This window comes from Carya illinoinensis, chromosome 10, assembly GCF_018687715.1.
Source record: "Carya illinoinensis cultivar Pawnee chromosome 10, C.illinoinensisPawnee_v1, whole genome shotgun sequence".
In the NCBI taxonomy this organism is placed as follows: Eukaryota; Viridiplantae; Streptophyta; class Magnoliopsida; order Fagales; family Juglandaceae; genus Carya; species Carya illinoinensis.
The window spans coordinates 16,311,535-16,329,367 of NC_056761.1; the positions used below are offsets into that span (position 1 = coordinate 16,311,535).

Genomic DNA, 17,833 nt, shown 5'->3' on the forward strand with positions numbered 1-17,833 from the left:
TCATTTCTTCTCTTTTCTCTTTTTCTTTTTCTCTTTTCCTTTTCTTTTTCTTCTTTTCTTTCTTTTCTTTCTTTTTCTTCTTCTTTTTCTTCCCGTTTTCTCTCTCCCCGCACAGCTCTTCTTCCTTTTCTCCTTACCGTTGCCGCCCATTTGATCGCCCGGTGCGCCGCCGTGTAGTGCACCACCCCCACCATTCTCTTCCCCTCCAACCAGAGATCATCCCACCAATTTTCAGAGTCATCGGACCAGCCATTAGCCGCCACAAGCCCCTGGAAGTCACGGCACCTGCCCTATTTTTCTCCCCTGTCGCCGGTTGCTTTCGCAGCCCAAAACTGCCGCTCGCCGGCAGTGTGGCCTACACTACCCACCCAGTTTTCTTCCCCTCTCACTGGAGAACATCCCCATCAAGTTTCACCTCCATCCGAACCAGCGTTAGCCACCACGAGCTCCTCCAAGCCACACGGTTTTTCACCGATTCTGGCGCCGTCGCACCACCTCCGGCCACCATCTCTTCACAGCTTCTTCCCCCACCTCTTGCCGTCCTAACCCACCCAATTCTGGCCTTGATCCGTTGCCGGAGCAGCTCTTACGAGCTCAACTCCGTTCAGCCCCTTTTTGGCTTTCCACCGCCAATTCCACCACCACCCACGGCCAAAACTCATTTCCCTTAGTTTTATAAATATCTCAAGACCTTTCCCTATCAATTTCGTGCCTTAGTTTGTTCCCGTTCGAAAGTGGGTAATTTATTACGCACGGCAATAATATAAATTACACTGTTACGTTGCTTTTCCTCCGTCATTTGCAATGCCGCAAGCTTTCAAAAAATACCGTATAGCGCTGTAAGTATTTTCTAAACTCTAGCTTTAGATTTAAATGTATTTTGCTCTTACAATAAATACTTATCTGCTAGTTGGTTGATTCTGGACTGAGTCCGAGGAGTTCGAGGGTCGGATGGATGAAGACGGAGTTGCTTGGATTGTTGTTTTGTGCATTGTGGTTGCTTTTACATGGTGCATACACGTGCATTTTATTTATTTGAGAAAATCATGTTTTGTTGGTGTAAATGGATTTTCGGGTATGTGTGTCTCGCGAGCCCAAGCCGGGATGGGTTATTATCTCAGTGGAGCTCCTCTAGTCACTCGGGAGCATAATATACTGAGTGACGTCCCCTGAGTTGTCACTGGGCAACGATGGGAGTGGGGGCTAGAGGATGCTTGGCTACGAACGCGCCGGGCGCAGAACTGGGCATCGCTCTACGCACCGACTCCGTGGCCCTTCGCTGGCGTGGGCTAGAGGATGCTTGGCTACGAACGCGCGAGGCGCGAAACTGGACATCGCTCGTTTAGGTGTCACACGCGTGGTCGTTACCTGCGGTGTGGTACAGGAGCCAGGGTATGCGGATGACCCCTAGGAGAGGTCATGGTGCATACGAATTAATTGGTTAATGGATTGAGTTGGTTATGGGCCAAATGTGACTTTTGGCATGATATTTGGAAATAATATGTTTTTGGGCCAAATGAGATTTTTGGCGTATGTGAAAAAAATATGGTTTTATGAGTTTCGTGCATTGGCATTCTTCATACATATTGTTTGAGTTTTAATATGCTTTTATCTAGTGGTATTTGGATTTTACTTACCTGCGGCACCATTTTTGGTACCGTAGTTTTTGGTGCAGAGTTCGAGGAGGAGGAGGAGGCTGAGCCCGAGGATGCGGCTTCGCCGGAGTTTTGAGTTAAAGTTTAAGCTTGTAGTTTGGTTTGAATCTATATTTATGTTTTGTAATATTTTAATATGTAAGTTTTGAACAGCTTTGTATTAAATAAGGAAAATTTTGGTACTTAGTTATGACTTTCATTATCCGTTGCGTGTTTCTTTTTACACATTTGTTGCTTTTACACACACTTGACACTTGTCGATAGGGTGGTGACCCGTGTTGTCATCATCCGGACGTCTCAATTTCCCCATGTCCGTGCGTGGGGATTTGGGGGCGTCACAATATTAGCCATAAGATCTTAACTCAAAAGATAGTTAATCTTATAATAGAACTCTTAGCTCTGATACTAATTATTGCCCAGATGACTAATACAAGAGGGAGGTGAATTAAGTTATATTTAAAAAAAAATAACAATTATAAATCAAATATACAATATAAACAAAATACGAAACATCAATAAATATAAAGAATAAGAGTAAGAGAGAAGCAAACTCAGTATGTTAACGAGGTTCAGCCCCACTGCCTACGTCCTCGCCTCAAGCTACCCCTTGAGGATCCCCAAATTCACTATTCAACCTCCTTCAGGTGGAGATAAAAACCTATTACACCTTTGAATAATACCGTTACAAAGAATCCGTGTAGAACACCCTCTACACTTAAATCACCTTACACATGGTAATTCAACTATTCCCCATGTAGAACACTTTCTACATGCACAAGGGTCATACAGATCCTTTTACTGATACAAGAGCTGATAGTGGGTAGGTTATCAGAAAACACTCATCAATGAGTGAAATAAGAACAATACAGTGCAAACTATATTTCTATCAAAATGAATAAGGATTAAGTCTCAATGCTTAGAGAAGAGAAAATGAAAGTTTTGAATGAATATTATATGCTCTTGGTGTTGTGAATGTGAACCTCTCAAATGATTTATTTATAGGTATATGAGACTTCATATTCAAATTTAAAAATATTCACATATCAAAGGCAACATCATTCACTTTTTCAAAAAATTCAAATAAAAGGTTCTTTTTTTTCAATTATCAAAGACAACATCATTCGTTTTTCAAAAATTTCAAACCTAATATTTTACTTTTGGCATATGACAAAAGAAGCACGCTTTACTTTTCAAAAAATTCAAACCTAATCTTTTTACTTTTTGCATATAACAAAATGAGCACACTTTATTTTTCAAATATTTCAAACCTAATCTTTTACTTTTTGCATATAACAAAAGGAGCATACTTTACTTTTCAAAATTTTCAAATAAAATCATCTACTTTATGCATAAGTCAAAAAAAGCATCACCCACTTTTGAAAATATTCAAATAAAACATGCATATGTGAAAGATGACAATCAATTATCTTTAATATTTTCAAAGTTCAAACCTTTAATCATGTAATGCATATGTGAAAGATGACAATCAATCATCTTTCAAAATTTTAAAATTTAATTTTCAATATATTCATGCACATATAGAAAATGTATTTTAATGCTTTATGATAAAATATTAATTTTGAGCCTTAATCCTAATTTCGAATTTTTAAGAAATTTACAACATTACTCTATGACTTTAATGTAAACTTGTTCCCTTCTTGCTCATGCTTGTTTCCTTGATGTGCTTGACTCCATTGTGTAGATAACTTGAGATTGAGACTCCTTTATTCTTTGAATTCTTTTGCTATCATCAAAATTCATGTTATAGATATATAATTACACAAAATTTGAAACTTTGGGTTCAACAATACATCTAGTCATTACCCTTTGTGATGACCCAGACTTAGCTAAGCCTTTTAGCTTATTTTGTTATAGTTTCAGGCATGGTATTTGGGCCATGCTAGGTGGTAAAACCAAAGTTTGGAATATCGTTTTTGTTAAGGTACTGGAACAAAATATTTCAGTAATGTTACTATTTTGGTATAGTCTATATATAATAAATTAATTATATATGTATAAATTATATTTCAAAATAATATCAATGCAAGTCTTAAAAAGTTAAAATACATATTTATAAAACTCTATAATGCTTCTAAGTTCTCAATTCACTTATTTAAAAAAATAATCACTAATCTTTAGCACACAAATGAGAGTAGGGCTTTGATATTTAGTCCTCAAGAAAAGGGGATTAAAAAAGATTAAGAAAATAGTCTTCAAATGTGAGAATTGGAGTGAAAATTATGAAAAAAAAATTAGAACTTTTACATTAATTACAAAAATTCATTAATTTTGGCTGATTCATTCCCGGCTATTACATAGAAAATCGGCCAGTATGTGAGCTGGTATGAAAGAGATGCATTTCCTATACCGGTCACTATTTCGGTGTGAGAAATATCAGTTGTATCGTACGGTACGGTATGAAATTTAAAACTTTGGATGAAATCAATTTAGAAACTTAGGTTTGATGCACTAGGCATCTAAAGCCAAAAGGGAAGCCCACAAAGCCCACTAGGGGTGAAAACCGATCATTCAGCTTCGGTTTTAGATTAATTTCAGTTTATTATTAAATTTTCAGATTAATTAAAATTATTTAGTGTAGTTAAATCTTTAATTATTAATTTCAATTTGTTAGTCTTTTATATTCCATTTCAACACTAAAAAAAATCCAAATGTATGAATTTAGTTTATGATTAGTGCCTTTTTTTTTTATTTCCGTTGCACTCTTCCATTCATTGCATATACCACCACTTTTGTTTGTGAAACTTTTTACCATTTTATATGAATTTGGATTTAAACAACATTCCCCGAGGAGACGATCTAGAAATTTTATTCCTAATTATTACATGACATCCTCCTGCACTTGGAATAACTTTTGTGCTACTCATTTTTGAGTGAGTCAAACACCGTGCCATTATTCGTTTCCAAGCACACATCTCTAGTGCCAATGATTTTAGCCAAGCTACCATTTCCTATCTTTATAGTGCTAAAGTCACCGGGTTTATAGTTTGTGAATAAAACCTTTCGGCGTGTCCCATGAATGTAGGAACCACTATCAATCACCCAACTAGTTTCATGAGAAGCAATATTTACAACATCAATATCATCATAAACAATAAAAGAAGTCTCTGGTAGTGGTGGCAACTTCATCATCATCTTTTCCATCAATGTTTTTCTTCTCATTCCCTTAAGCTTTATATTCTTTCTTTAATTTTCTGCAATATTTCTTGATATGACACTTCTTGCAACAATGCTAGCACTCAATACTAGCAAACTTGTTTGACTTGCTTCTACCCTTATCTTTGTTCTTTGGACCTCTTCTTTTACTCCTCCCAATCTTTTCTATAACAAAGAGCTCTAACTATGAAGAGGAACCATGTGATTTTCTTCTCATAATCTCTTCATTCAAAATATTTTTTTGCTCGATCCATATTGATTACACCATCCGGGGCTGAGTTAGATGAGGAAATTCTAAATGTCTCCCAAGAGTTCGGCAATGTACTAAGCAAACACAATCCCTGTTCCTCATTGTCGAACTTGATACCCATTCTAGCCAGTTGATTAATTATTCCTTGGAATTTATTCAAGTGATTTGTCAATAGAGCTCCATCTTAGTATCTTAGAGTCATCAAATGCTTGATCAAATACATTTTATTATTTCCAGTCTTCTAAGCACATAACTTGCACCAAGATTGTATATTTAAAACTTGTTCCTAACATTACTTTACATATACCATAGACACGAACGGTAGCTTCGTAGACTTGATGAAGATTTTCATCATCATATATGAAGCTAGGATTAAAACCAAATTAAGAAAAATAACAAATATCTTTAAATAATTATGTAAAGAAAAAAAGTTATTTATAAACTATTAATCATTATCCTTATTTTCGATGTGCATCAAATATTTAGAGACTAAGCAAAACCAATAATAAATAATTCTCAATCATTTTTAAGTCACATAAAAAGATTAAAATGATGATATTTAAATACATGGAAAATAAGATAAATAAAGTTTAAAGTATTTATGTAATTATAAACTACCTTTATATTTTTAATTTTGTAAAAGAAAATCCTAGTACGTACTCATATCAAGGTGCATGTACGCAAAGCTAGCTGGTCATTGAAGTGGACGTACGTCTGACCAGGAAATAATATTAGTCCACCGATCTCGTTAATGAATTTGGAAAGAATGAGTAGTCGTGATGAATTATACACCTAGCCGGCTACTTTGACACTTCTACGTACATACAAACAAATGTTAGGTGTGGGTCGTCAACTCTGAATATTATCCATACATATGAGATCCAAGGAATATATATATATATATATTTATATATAATTATTACAAATTATATGTCTATATATATACACTTATAATTAAGAGTGTTACATAAATTAACACAATGCTGTCATGTATAGCTATTACACATAACCCAATGCATTAAAAGAGAAAATTAAAAAATTAAAAAAAAAAAAGGAAATTTTATCATTAATTTGTCATCACTTTTTCACTATTATTCATAGATTATTTAAGATCATCTTACTACCACAATGCATCCTTAATTTGGACATTAAAGTCCTCTCATCCATACATATGATATCCAGAGGAATATATATATATATATATACACTTATAATATTAACAGCGTTCCATAAATTAACACAGTGCTGTCATGTATAGAGCAGTACAAAAGTGCGAAGAGAAAATAGCCAACTTCTTGTCATCATCTGACAAGAGGTTGGGCACATTTGCCTGTCACAACAAAATAAAATCATCAGAATTTGGAGGGCATTTTGTTTAAAGCATAATTACCACAAAGGACTTGAAAAAAATTGCAAACAACGCATTTTCGTCCATCCAAACTGACTCTTTATCCATAGAGAATAGATATCGTCTGCTCCATCGATGGCACTCTTATACGCCACAATCTTCCTCCCTCTCTCTCATTCCCCACTTCCGCAAATTTCGTCCTCTGCTCAATATGCAGCAACCACACCTAACAGCCATCACATCCATTCACGGAATGATCGTCGTGCACCTCCTTTCCCTCTATTTCTCACCATTGCTTTAGATAGAAGGTAAATTCTATTTTCATAAACTTTAAAGTATCTGTTTTGGGTATGCATGGTTCCGTGTATTTCAAATTCGGTTTGATGGATGTGTATGACCATGGGTGCCAAGCGCATGCCCCACTCTTAGTAATGACGCCTAATCGAACATTCTTGAGGTATATTTTCGACGACTTTCCCTTTCTTTTCTTCCTAAAATTGAATTTCTCTGTTCTCCATGACAAGCAGCTTGAGATGTGCATGTCTTAATTGTGTCCTTAAAAATAAATATTTCTTTCCCTTTTCCTCCAGTTAATATTCCAGATTGACTTCTTATAATATACTTATAAGAGTTCAACGAGGCTCAAAAAATATATTTACCTGACTAGCTAGCTAATAACTACTGAAGTATTAAAAAAAACTATTGAAATATTAAGTAGTATGCCCTTTTAACAAATAAACTCGAAGATGCAAATATTTTTTTTATTCCGTCTGCGGCTATGGTAGAATAATAGTTGTGACACATATAAATAGAAAGTGTGGACTAATTTTATGTTTCTCTTATAGTAGATTGTTGTACTTTTCATATTATTAATTAATAAAATCGCACAACAGGCTAAAATGGAAAAAAGAATCATCCCCGATCCACGATAATGAATGGGCTCGGAAGCCAACAGTGGTGGTTTGGGGTATCTGTACGGTGCCCATACATAAGTCTATAATAGTAACTTGTAAATAAGTACAAGAAATATAAATAGAAAATGAGACATACGGATTTACATAATTTATCACAGAGATTATATCTATAAATCATTTGGAGGACAAATTTACTATGATGAGTTGATACTAATCTGTTGAGGGAAGCATTCAAACTACTGCAGCAAAGACGATTTATGGCATTCGCCCAAACCCGTGTTTTTACCCATTCGTGTGCGACTATGTTAGTTACCGTACGCTGTGCATTTGATTGTCATGTTCTGCTAAAATTGACTCACAAATCATGCGTAAGTACCTGATCACGAATTCATCTGTGCATACATAATGTCACATATATTAAGTATATTTATTATTTATTTCTTTTCTATGCATAATCTGTTTGTAATATTTCTTACCAGGGAGTAACGAACGAATTAAGTCAACGAAGGTGCTATATATCAATACTTAAAAGAGCATCTCAAAATTATGAAGATAACAAAGATAATTGCAAGGAGTGATCATTTAGGCATGAGTAAACGAGGACCCCGCTCTGTTCCATCTGCAACATCTCCTCAACCAGAATATTATTGGGATGCATCCGAATCATTAAATGGGTTGAGCTCGATTGAGGAGGAATCTGAAAATGAGGATAATCACGATGATATTGATGAGAGTAAGTACTTTTTCTCTCTCTAGCTCGCCCACATGTGCAAATGTAATTAACACGCGAATAAACTGCATTCGTTCACAAAGAGAAAAACGACATAAATAACTGGATACACAGAAACTAATTAAATGTTCCAGCTTCTTAATTAGAATCTAAACGGCATTGTGATTACTTATGCACGAAAAAAAATATATATATAGGGACAAGAAGATTTCATTTCCTCAACACTTCTGTTCGTCTCTATCAAGCTGCCCTAAAAGGTGATTGGTCAGCTGCTAAGGATGTACTTGATAAATACCCAAAAGCTGCTACATATTCCATAACAAGACAGAAGGATACAGTTCTTCACATCGCGGCTGCAGCAGAGAGCACTGATTTTGTAAAAGAATTGGTAAAGCGGATGAATCCAAGCGACTTAGAAATAAAAAATAGAAGTAATAATACAGCCATTTGCTACGCTGCTGCATCGGGAATCGTGGCAATTGCGGAGGAGATGGTGAATAAGAACAATCAACTGCCGCAGATTCGTGTTAGTATCGAATCAGTCACGCCTCTTTACATGGCAGCTTTGCACGGACGTAGAAACATGGTGTCTTATCTGTACTCTGTCACTCCTTTTGAAGATTTGACTCCTCCTGAACGCATTGATATCCTTGTCGCCTGTATTTCTACTGATTTGTATGGTATGTACGAACTTCGCCCTTCTTGATCTCATTTTATTAATTACTTATACTTATAAATTACTTCTTGATCTCATTTTATTGCAGTGTTACATATATTTATAAATTTACTTACATTTTTATTTCTAAAACTCATTTTATTACTTTTTTTTTTAAATTTAAATTTTAAATTTTAAATTTCACGTAGCATATCAATAATTGACATATAGAGAAATAAATTTTTTGTAAGTTTTCCTTAAATATATTTAGTATTTTCCTTAATATTATTATGAGCAATGCTACGTATAATCCCTATTTGGAGACTGCAATATAAGTATAGATAATTTTATCTTTAAAATTTTTTTAAATTACTAAAATATCCCTCCTAAAATGATCTTTTTCTCATTTAATAAAAGGTCTGTACATGTAGTCCCTACTTAAAAATTGAAAATAGAATTTTTCTATTATTATTGTTGTTGTTGTGAGTTTTGTGACAAATAATTTACAATGCGGCCATTACGTTTGTTTGATGTTATTATTGTAATTGATCCAACTTGACTTAATCGTCGGATTGAATTACCATATATACAAAACTTATATCATGCTCAATTTTCAAAATGACTAACATTAATTAGTAATGTTATTGACCATATAGGGAATTTGTTTTTAATTATCCATGGGCCAACCTAGCCTAACTAACCTGCGTCAACTGGGATCAATTCAACTTTACTGCTGCTTCATGGACAGATATAGCATTGAAAATTCTGAAAAGAGATCCAGAATTAGCAACAATGAAGAATGCATATGGGAAGATAGCATTGCAAGAGCTAGCCAAAAAACCTGATGCAATTGGCAGCAGAAGTCAGCTATCCATCTGGGAAAGATGCGTAAACTTCTGTTAGTTTGCTGCCTACCCAATTTTCTTTAGTACTGGCATATATGCACGTTTATATATATATATATATATATAAGAGGGATCTTACTCATCATTCCATACCATGCACATACCTTACATGTTTTACTATGATTTTTTATTTTTATTATTTTATTATTTTATTTTATTTTCATTAAACTAATTGAGTTGTTCTATTTATTATCCAAGTAATGTTACATATAATTGTAGAGTGCATACGTACCTTGCAGTCGTTTTAAAAAAAAGTGGGATCTATAATTAAAAAATTAATTTCTTTTTATATGGGTCTCATATTTATTCATTTTTTTTAAAGTGATTGCATAACGTTTGTGTACTTACAACTGTAGCTATCATTTTTCTTATTATGATTCATACACCACATATTTGTTATAGAAAAAATAAGCTAAAAAATAATATTTTTTTAATATAGATAATCATGAGTAGATGAATTCAATTAGTTTAAGAAGAATTAACTAAAAAAACAATTCTTAAAAAAATTTAAAAAACAAAAATGTGGTGTGTGGCCTTATGTTAAGATTTATTTTTTTTTTTTTTTTCTGGCCATATTATACGCACGACATTTCTCAACAAGGAGACTTGCTAGATAAGAATACCCATTCATAAAATAACCAATTAATAATTAAAGCCACCGATACAGTTCCTTGATTGAGCATGCAGGTGATGTTTTCTCCGTATATATATATATATATATATGTAATTCTAAACATAAGTCCATACACTAAATTTTAATTTTAATTTTAATTTTTTTTCTTTTACTAAATATTTTATATATAGATAATTCGTAGAATAATTTAATTAATTTAAGAACAATCAATCCAAAAAAATTAAAAAAACAAGGTGTCGTGTGAGTTTATGTGTAGTAAAGCTCATATATATGTATAAATATATATATTTATATATAATGTATATATGGCTGCAATAGGCTTATAAAGTTGTATAGGTCAAGAAACCTTCCGAAGCTCAATGGAGTAATTATGCCATCTCCAATATCATGTCTCTCTTCTTAGTGTAATGTACCCATGCAGGGTTTCCATCTTTTTTGTTTATAAAATCAATACTTGTTTTCAATGAGGTGACGATTGATTTTTTTTTTCCCCAATCCCAGGGTCGTTCAAAGGGATCTATAACAAAGCTTTGATGCGCACAATAGCCCATCAATTGGTTGATCTACTCTGGGTAAACGTTCGACAATTGCCAGAGAAAGACTTCTCAGACATGGTTCAAAACCATTCGTCTTTCCTTTTTGATGCTGCAATATCAGGGAACGTTGAGTTTCTAATTATACTTATACGATCATATCCTGATCTCATATGGAGTTTAGACGAGAAAAAAAGAAGTATATTTCACTTTGCTATTATATATCGGCAAGAGAGTGTATTCAATCTAATATATGAGCTAGGTGCCATCAAGGGTATCATCGCCCTCTATACTGACAATCACCATAACAATATGTTGCACTTAGCTGCAGAAATAGCTCCTCCAGACCGACTAAATATCATATCAGGGGCAGCACTTAAATTGCAACGAGAGCTATTGTGGTTCAAGGTTCGGATCTATTTGATTTACTTATTCTATTTATTCTGGCTATGTATTTCACTTTAAATTACTTGTCAACTACTTAAGACTTGAATTAATATTACAGGAGATAGAAAAGATTGTTCAACCTTCATACAGAAAGAAGAAGAATATAGATGAAAACAACAAAACTTTAGATACACCATGGGAATTATTTACGAAGACACATAAGAATTTGCACAAAGAAGGTGAAAAGTGGATGAAGGACACTGCAAACTATGGCATGCTTGTGGCGACATTGATTGCCACTGTAGTTTTCACTGCAGCCTTCACTGTACCAGGTGGCAACAATCAAGAGCTAGGCACTCCAATTTTATTAAGTGGCAAATGGTTTATGGCGTTCTTCATATCAGATGCAATTGCATTGGTCTCCTCATCGACATCGATATTAACGTTCTTGTCAATCCTCACATCACGCTATGCAGAAAAGGATTTCCTGTACTCATTACCTGCAAGGTTGTTGCTTGGACTTGCAACACTTTTCATCTCTATAGCAAGCATGGTGATAGCTTTCAGCGCTACCTGCTTTCTGGTATACGACAGTGAAATCACAAGTGTTCCAATTATTATAACAAGTTTGGCTGCCATTCCAGTTACAATGTTTTTAACTTTACATTATAGACTTTGGGCGGATATATTCCGCTCAACATATGTTTCTAGGTTTCTTTTCCGACCACATGAACGTAGACTTTTCTAGGAAGAATTCAACTAGGCAATTGACTGTTGTATTTAAGTTCTGTTGTCAGGATTTTTCCCTCATACATATTGTTTTGTCATAAAGGATTGTCGGAATTTTCCATTTTTGCACTAGTTTGCAATTTATCAATGTGGGCTAGAAATGCCCACCCTTACCCTAAATCACAACTTGTAAGTACTTACTGAAAATTTCCCCACATGCACTATTCTTCATTATATAATTGTTATTGGATTTCTTATTTTCGGGCTATTTATAACATATAAAGTAATTGCTAAAATCTTATCATTGAACTACCTTATAAGTTGTATCTGCTCACTGAAAATTTTGTCATTGTAGTATGATTTAGGTGAGTGGGCCGGTTGGATACATAAATAGGAATCAAACAATCTCATCTCAGTTGTACTATTTATTTTATCTGCATATCCAAATGCACATTCAATCATGTTTTAACTCATCTCTACATTCTGTATACTGTGCATTGATGTAACAATTTCTTTTTAGCCCATTTGACACAAGATTGTTCTCATGCACCTTACATCCCAATAGTCAGCCCGACAACGCGTGCACCTAACAATTGAAGGTGGTTGCAAGTTTGGAAATTTATTACAAAATTTGCAACTAAAAATTGGAAAAAAAATAGCTACCACATTTTTAATATATATAATTATCCATGATAATTTTTTATTTTATTGTAACATATAATTGGAAAAACATTTCAAATAACAAAGAAATGCTTTCATATTTGGGAATGTTGAAATAATTACGTCTAACTACAAAAAAATTATTTTGGGAAAGTCAAAATATTTATGGGTTTTTAAATTAATAATGGATATTACTTATTTTTAATATATTCATAATATTTTCCATCTAATAATTAAATAGTTCTCAATAATTGATGAGACCCACCACTTTATCATATATAAAAAAGTTATAATCATTTCATCTCATCTCACTATCAAAACACACACTTTTATAAAAATCATCTCATCTCACTTCATCATCCAAACACATACTTTTTTACAAACTATCTCATCTCATCTTAACTCAAAAATCACACTATTATTCAAAATATCTCATATCATATCATCTGAACTACGTAACCAAATGAGGCCTAAATTGGATATTGTAATATTGCTAGGTTGTTTACTTAAATGGCTTTAAGTGGGTGTAGGGCCTAACCTACGCTGATGGCTAGGGGGCAATCTCCCCCCCCCCCCCCCCCCAAACCCCAAAAATAAAACATTTTAAGAAATCACACTTAGTACTTAGTTGTTTAGGTTTTGTTTTAGATTTCAACAATTTTTTCACACACACCTATTTTTTGTCATTAATAAGATCTCATATTCTCATTTTTTTCACATCTCATAAGAGGCAAGAAAATATCTTGGTTTCTTTTTATAAGCGATGTTAACATCGTGTTTCGTACGCCTCTAGGTCGGGTTCCCACAACTTAGGTCTGGGTCTTTGTATCTGCATACTCAGGAAAATAAGGGAAATAGGAGAGGGGGGTGGGCTCAGTCAAGGAGTCTCTAATGTTTAAGTCAGTATATCTCCTTAGTAGTTTGTGATAGAGTACCAAAGTTTAGAGAGAGTTATTTGTATCTAAGGGTCCGCTTTATATAAGGTTTCTAGAGGGACATCTTGTACCTTGCCTGAGGGGATTCATGTCATTTTGACTATTATTTGGTCAGAATTCTTTAATGTGGCGTGACTCCTAGGATAGCACCAATAATGTGGCATGGAGCCCAGGGAGGGGCGCCATTAATGCAGCGTGGCTTCCCGGCATGGCTTCGTATGTCCTCGTAGGCATACGAAGGACACGCTCAACTATAAGATTAGTCAGATCCCACAGACATTGTCAAATGTTAACGTCGTGTTTCATACACCCTTGGGCCGGGTTGCTCAGCCGGTTTGGGTCTTCACTCGAGCTGGATCTTGAGGCAAGAGAGGGGTGACCCTGAGGTGGCCCAAGGAACCTCCGATGCCAAAGTTAGTATAAAATAGAGATCAAAGTACTTTAAAGAAGAAGACAATAGTGCAGTATAATTAACAACAGACTTGAGTTCATCCTCCCTTACCTCGTAGTTCTGGATGACCTTTATACTTGGTCTTTCAAGTCAAGTGGGCCATGCCCTGTATTCTGGGGCACCGCCATATTGCATTTAATGCGGCGTAGTTTTCTTGATGTCAGTCATTTAATGTGGCATGAGTTTTCGACAGAGTTGCTTAATGTTGTCTCTTCCCTTTTCCCCGATCATGGTCTCCCGCATCCTTCTGCAGCGTCTTATCCCAATGTTGATCATTACTCTAGACTCACATAGTTTTGGAGCCTGCCTGACTCACGCGGGTATGGGGGGCCTTTGCAAGCTTGGGCCAGCATTCTCACGGCTCATGGGGCTTGGCGAAGTAATGGGCCTAGGGCAATATTATGGGCTTAGGCCCTGACGAAAATACACCCTAACAGTTATTCTGCCAATTTTCATCAGGTCGAATGTCGACATTGGCTGGTTAGTGGCCGTTCCACATGTCCGATGCTGATTCCCCATATACTACCATCAGGGTGATGATACAACTCTCGTCGCTTCACATACCCAACAAGATAGGCTATCTGGCGCTACCCCCTGTCCACGATTATAAGACACTGCCTTTAAATTTGCTCCCTCCTCCATCCGCATTGCTACCTTTCTTCTACCTTCTGTGTTTTCACTGTGCCCACTGCCCTCCTTTTCCTGCAACCTTAACCCTTCCTTGCTTAATTTAGCTTTTCTAACCCCAAAGGCTTCCTAGAAATCCACCAAACTGACAGGCTCTGTGCACAACTCTGAGGTCGGCTTGTCGTAGCCCAGGTTCTTGGCTCGTCATTAGCACTCTAGGGCCGCCCCAGCCTTTCTTCAATCCCTAATGCTGACCTACCACATTCTGGATTCAGTTACTCTGGACATTCCTAGGCCACGTGAAGGGGCCATGAGTGCAAATGGCTTGGGGATGGGAGTCACCCTTTTTTGATGCAGGGGGATCCGAGATAGATGATACTGAGATGTCAGATTGCACCTTGATGGCGCTAAGATACCATGAGTTGGCAAATCAGTGCAAAGGCAGGAATTAATTGTGATATGTTCCTTATTAAGGCCGTTTTGAGTGTGTTTTAGTCTTTTGGCCATAACTTTGGCTACGGGTGTCGGAATCACACATAAGACCCCAATTCGGAAAGCTCTTTTCGGCGCGCACGCTGTCCACATCGAGCATTGCTCTATGTTCCTTTTTTTCGACCTCAAATTCTACTGTTTTCTCCTACGAATAACTAGTTTTAGTTATTTTTTACTATTTATGATAATATTTCGCTTGTCAGTTAGGAAGTCATTTTAAATCTGATTTGGGCCCGATTTTTTGTAGATTGTTTATTTTATTTTGAATTTCAATTTAGAGTAATTTTTGAGATTTTTCTATTTTGGCAAAATTCGAATAAACACGATTTTTGGGTATAACAGTCTGGCTTGTGGACTGATTTTCATGATTGCTTAATTTTATAATATTCCGTTAAACCCTAGAGACTTTTCTCTCTGGTTTTTGGGTAATTTTTCTCCTGTGAATCATCTGTTGGAACTAACCTGCAGGATAATCGTTAGCCTGCACTATGTTTTTCTATGGGCTAAGACTGCCCTTCCCCATGTTGTCCGTGAAGTCTTGTGCCACTTGGGCCTAGTGCCCGCCCAGCTTCATCTGAATGCCTGGCAAATCTTGATATGCTGTTGCGTGCTATGGCAACGGGCTCTGTTAAAGTCTAACCCAAAGAATGCTGATCTTACTTATCGTGAGTTCCTCTTGACTCACCACATACAAATAGGAATAGGAGAGATCTGCAACTTCAAAGGAATGGCACCTACGTTGGTTGTGCTGGAGTCGAGATACCACAAAGTCTCAGACTGGACCGGTAGATTCTTCTTTATGGGTGGCTGAGGATGGGAATTCCCGATGGGACAAATTTCCCAAGCTGAGTTCCTGATAAAGGTGGCCTGGGGAGTCGTGCCGAGTGACAAGGTGGTGCGCCCTGTGGCCACGTCAAATGAGGTGCATTGCATCGCGATTGTGTAGGACTGGTCAACTCGACACCGGCTTCTGGTTCAGTCCAAGGTCCTCCTTGAGGAAGATATTTTGTTTGCCTTCCTTCCCCCGTTGGGTCATGTTGCTCACTCTACTTAAGGTCTGTGTTTGATCCTTTGCCACACTCTTCGAGGAAACAGGCCTCTAAATCCTTTCCAGAAGCCAAGGGGGGAGGTCCATATGTCTCTAAAGGCCTTGGCTCCCTAGACAATTAGTGTAGCTTGTCCTATCTCTTAGAGATTGTTGGCCCTCCTTCCTCTGCTGCAATGCTCTACCGACATTGGTGGGCTGGGGGGGCCTGAGTGCAACTTCTAAGTCCCTTCCTCTTGTTGTCTCTACGAGGGATTCTATCTGTAGGAACCCATGCATCTCGGCAGATGCGACCAGCACTTTGCAAAGGGTGGAAATGGTCAATATGCACTTCTGGAGTGCTCTTTTGGATATGGCACCTCGTGCAAACCCGGATGATGGAACCCCCTTAGAGCTGAATGTTGAGATGTCTCCCTCTCTATTGTCCACTACTCAATACTTGATTGAAGCCTTTGATCTTGATAAGGCCACTGATTCCCTCCGGGTAGATACCGATGATGAAGGAGTCTCTGATTCTAGGCACGTTCGTACCACGAGTGAGGACCCGACTGCTACCGCTCAGGCTGAGTCTGCGACAGGTAGAGTTGCTGGTGGGTCTAGAGAGGGGAGGCTGACAGATGTGCGAGACTCTTCCACCTCATTAAGCTTTGGAAGGAATGTGCTAGAGGCGCCTTTAGTTTGCACCTCACCGAGCCCTGGCAAATTGGCAAATGGGGCAGTAGGTTCCGCTGGAGGTGACGAGTTGCCAACGTGGGGGTGAGAGTGGCCATTTTGTGGTGGTTCCCCCTGTTTTGTCTATGAGCAAGGGTGCTTTGACTAGGCTAGGCGAAGGTAATCCAGTCGGGTCTGAAAGTGCGTTCTCCAGAGATTGCGAACACAGCCATTCCTACCAATCCTATGAATGAGTCCCTACGGGAGGATCCCACCATAGGCCACGAAGTGGAGTACCTAGAAAAAATTCTCCCTAAGGTACTTCTCGCATTCTGCATTCCTTCTTTACTTCATTGGTCTTGAGTCTACTGTCTAAACTTAGAGCCCATGTAGGAAAAAAGAGCGAGAATAAGGAGTTGAAGGGCCTACAAGAGTTTCACATACGTTGAATCAAAATGCTAGAGGGGGAGCATTCCGACCTGTCGGCCATCACAGAGGATCGCTGGGCTTTGTTGGTTGTGGCTAGGATCCGTGAGGAAGAAGAGCTGGCCGAACTGGTGGCTGCCATGAGAGGATTGCCAGTTAGGATGTGGTTATCTAGGATTTGCGCCACAACCTATAACAGATGCAAGAGGTGGTCACGTGGTCAAGTAAGTAGCTGAGAAAGACGCTTTCTGTCTGCGATGAGGCATCGTCTTAAGGGTACCTGGAGGGCTTGGAGAAGATGCGTGACTACGTCATCCTTAACCCTCAACGCAACTCAAAGGTGCTAGAGGCACATCTGCTAGCTTTGGACTTTAGGATCCTCGAGCCTGATGCCACCGCCCTTAATGATGCTGGTGAGCTTGGGCAGGAGGCGATCCCAAATGCGTTCCTACCAGAAGATGTGATGACCTGCTTTTGCGTGTATTTTCACTGAAGGGTTGTTTTTAATTTAATTAATATATTGCTTTATTTATTTTAAATTATTGCGTTTTAAATTTAGTTTTTATTTGATTTACGGTTTTTAATCTCGTTCTCGACGGATTTGTTTTGTTGTCCGGAGTGAGGATTGGACC

The 17,833-nt window shown here is 37.1% G+C and overlaps 1 protein-coding gene across 2 annotated transcripts; it reads left to right on the top strand.

The window, feature by feature from the left end:
* The first annotated feature begins 6,512 nt into the window (after positions 1 to 6,512).
* Positions 6,513 to 12,016, top strand: LOC122280034 (ankyrin repeat-containing protein At5g02620-like). Of its 2 annotated transcripts, none has more exons than XM_043090986.1 (6): positions 6,513 to 6,735; positions 7,821 to 8,074; positions 8,269 to 8,751; positions 9,475 to 9,624; positions 10,767 to 11,206; positions 11,304 to 12,016. In XM_043090986.1, the coding sequence occupies exons 2-6, from the start codon at positions 7,888 to 7,890 to the stop codon at positions 11,931 to 11,933; spliced, it is 1,890 nt and encodes a 629-aa protein (XP_042946920.1). In that variant the 5' UTR covers positions 6,513 to 6,735; positions 7,821 to 7,887; the 3' UTR covers positions 11,934 to 12,016. The 2 variants fall into 2 exon arrangements, with proteins under 2 accessions (XP_042946920.1, XP_042946921.1); XM_043090987.1 differs by lacking the exon at positions 6,513 to 6,735 and adding an exon at positions 6,742 to 6,884.
* The last annotated feature ends 5,817 nt before the right edge of the window (positions 12,017 to 17,833 follow it).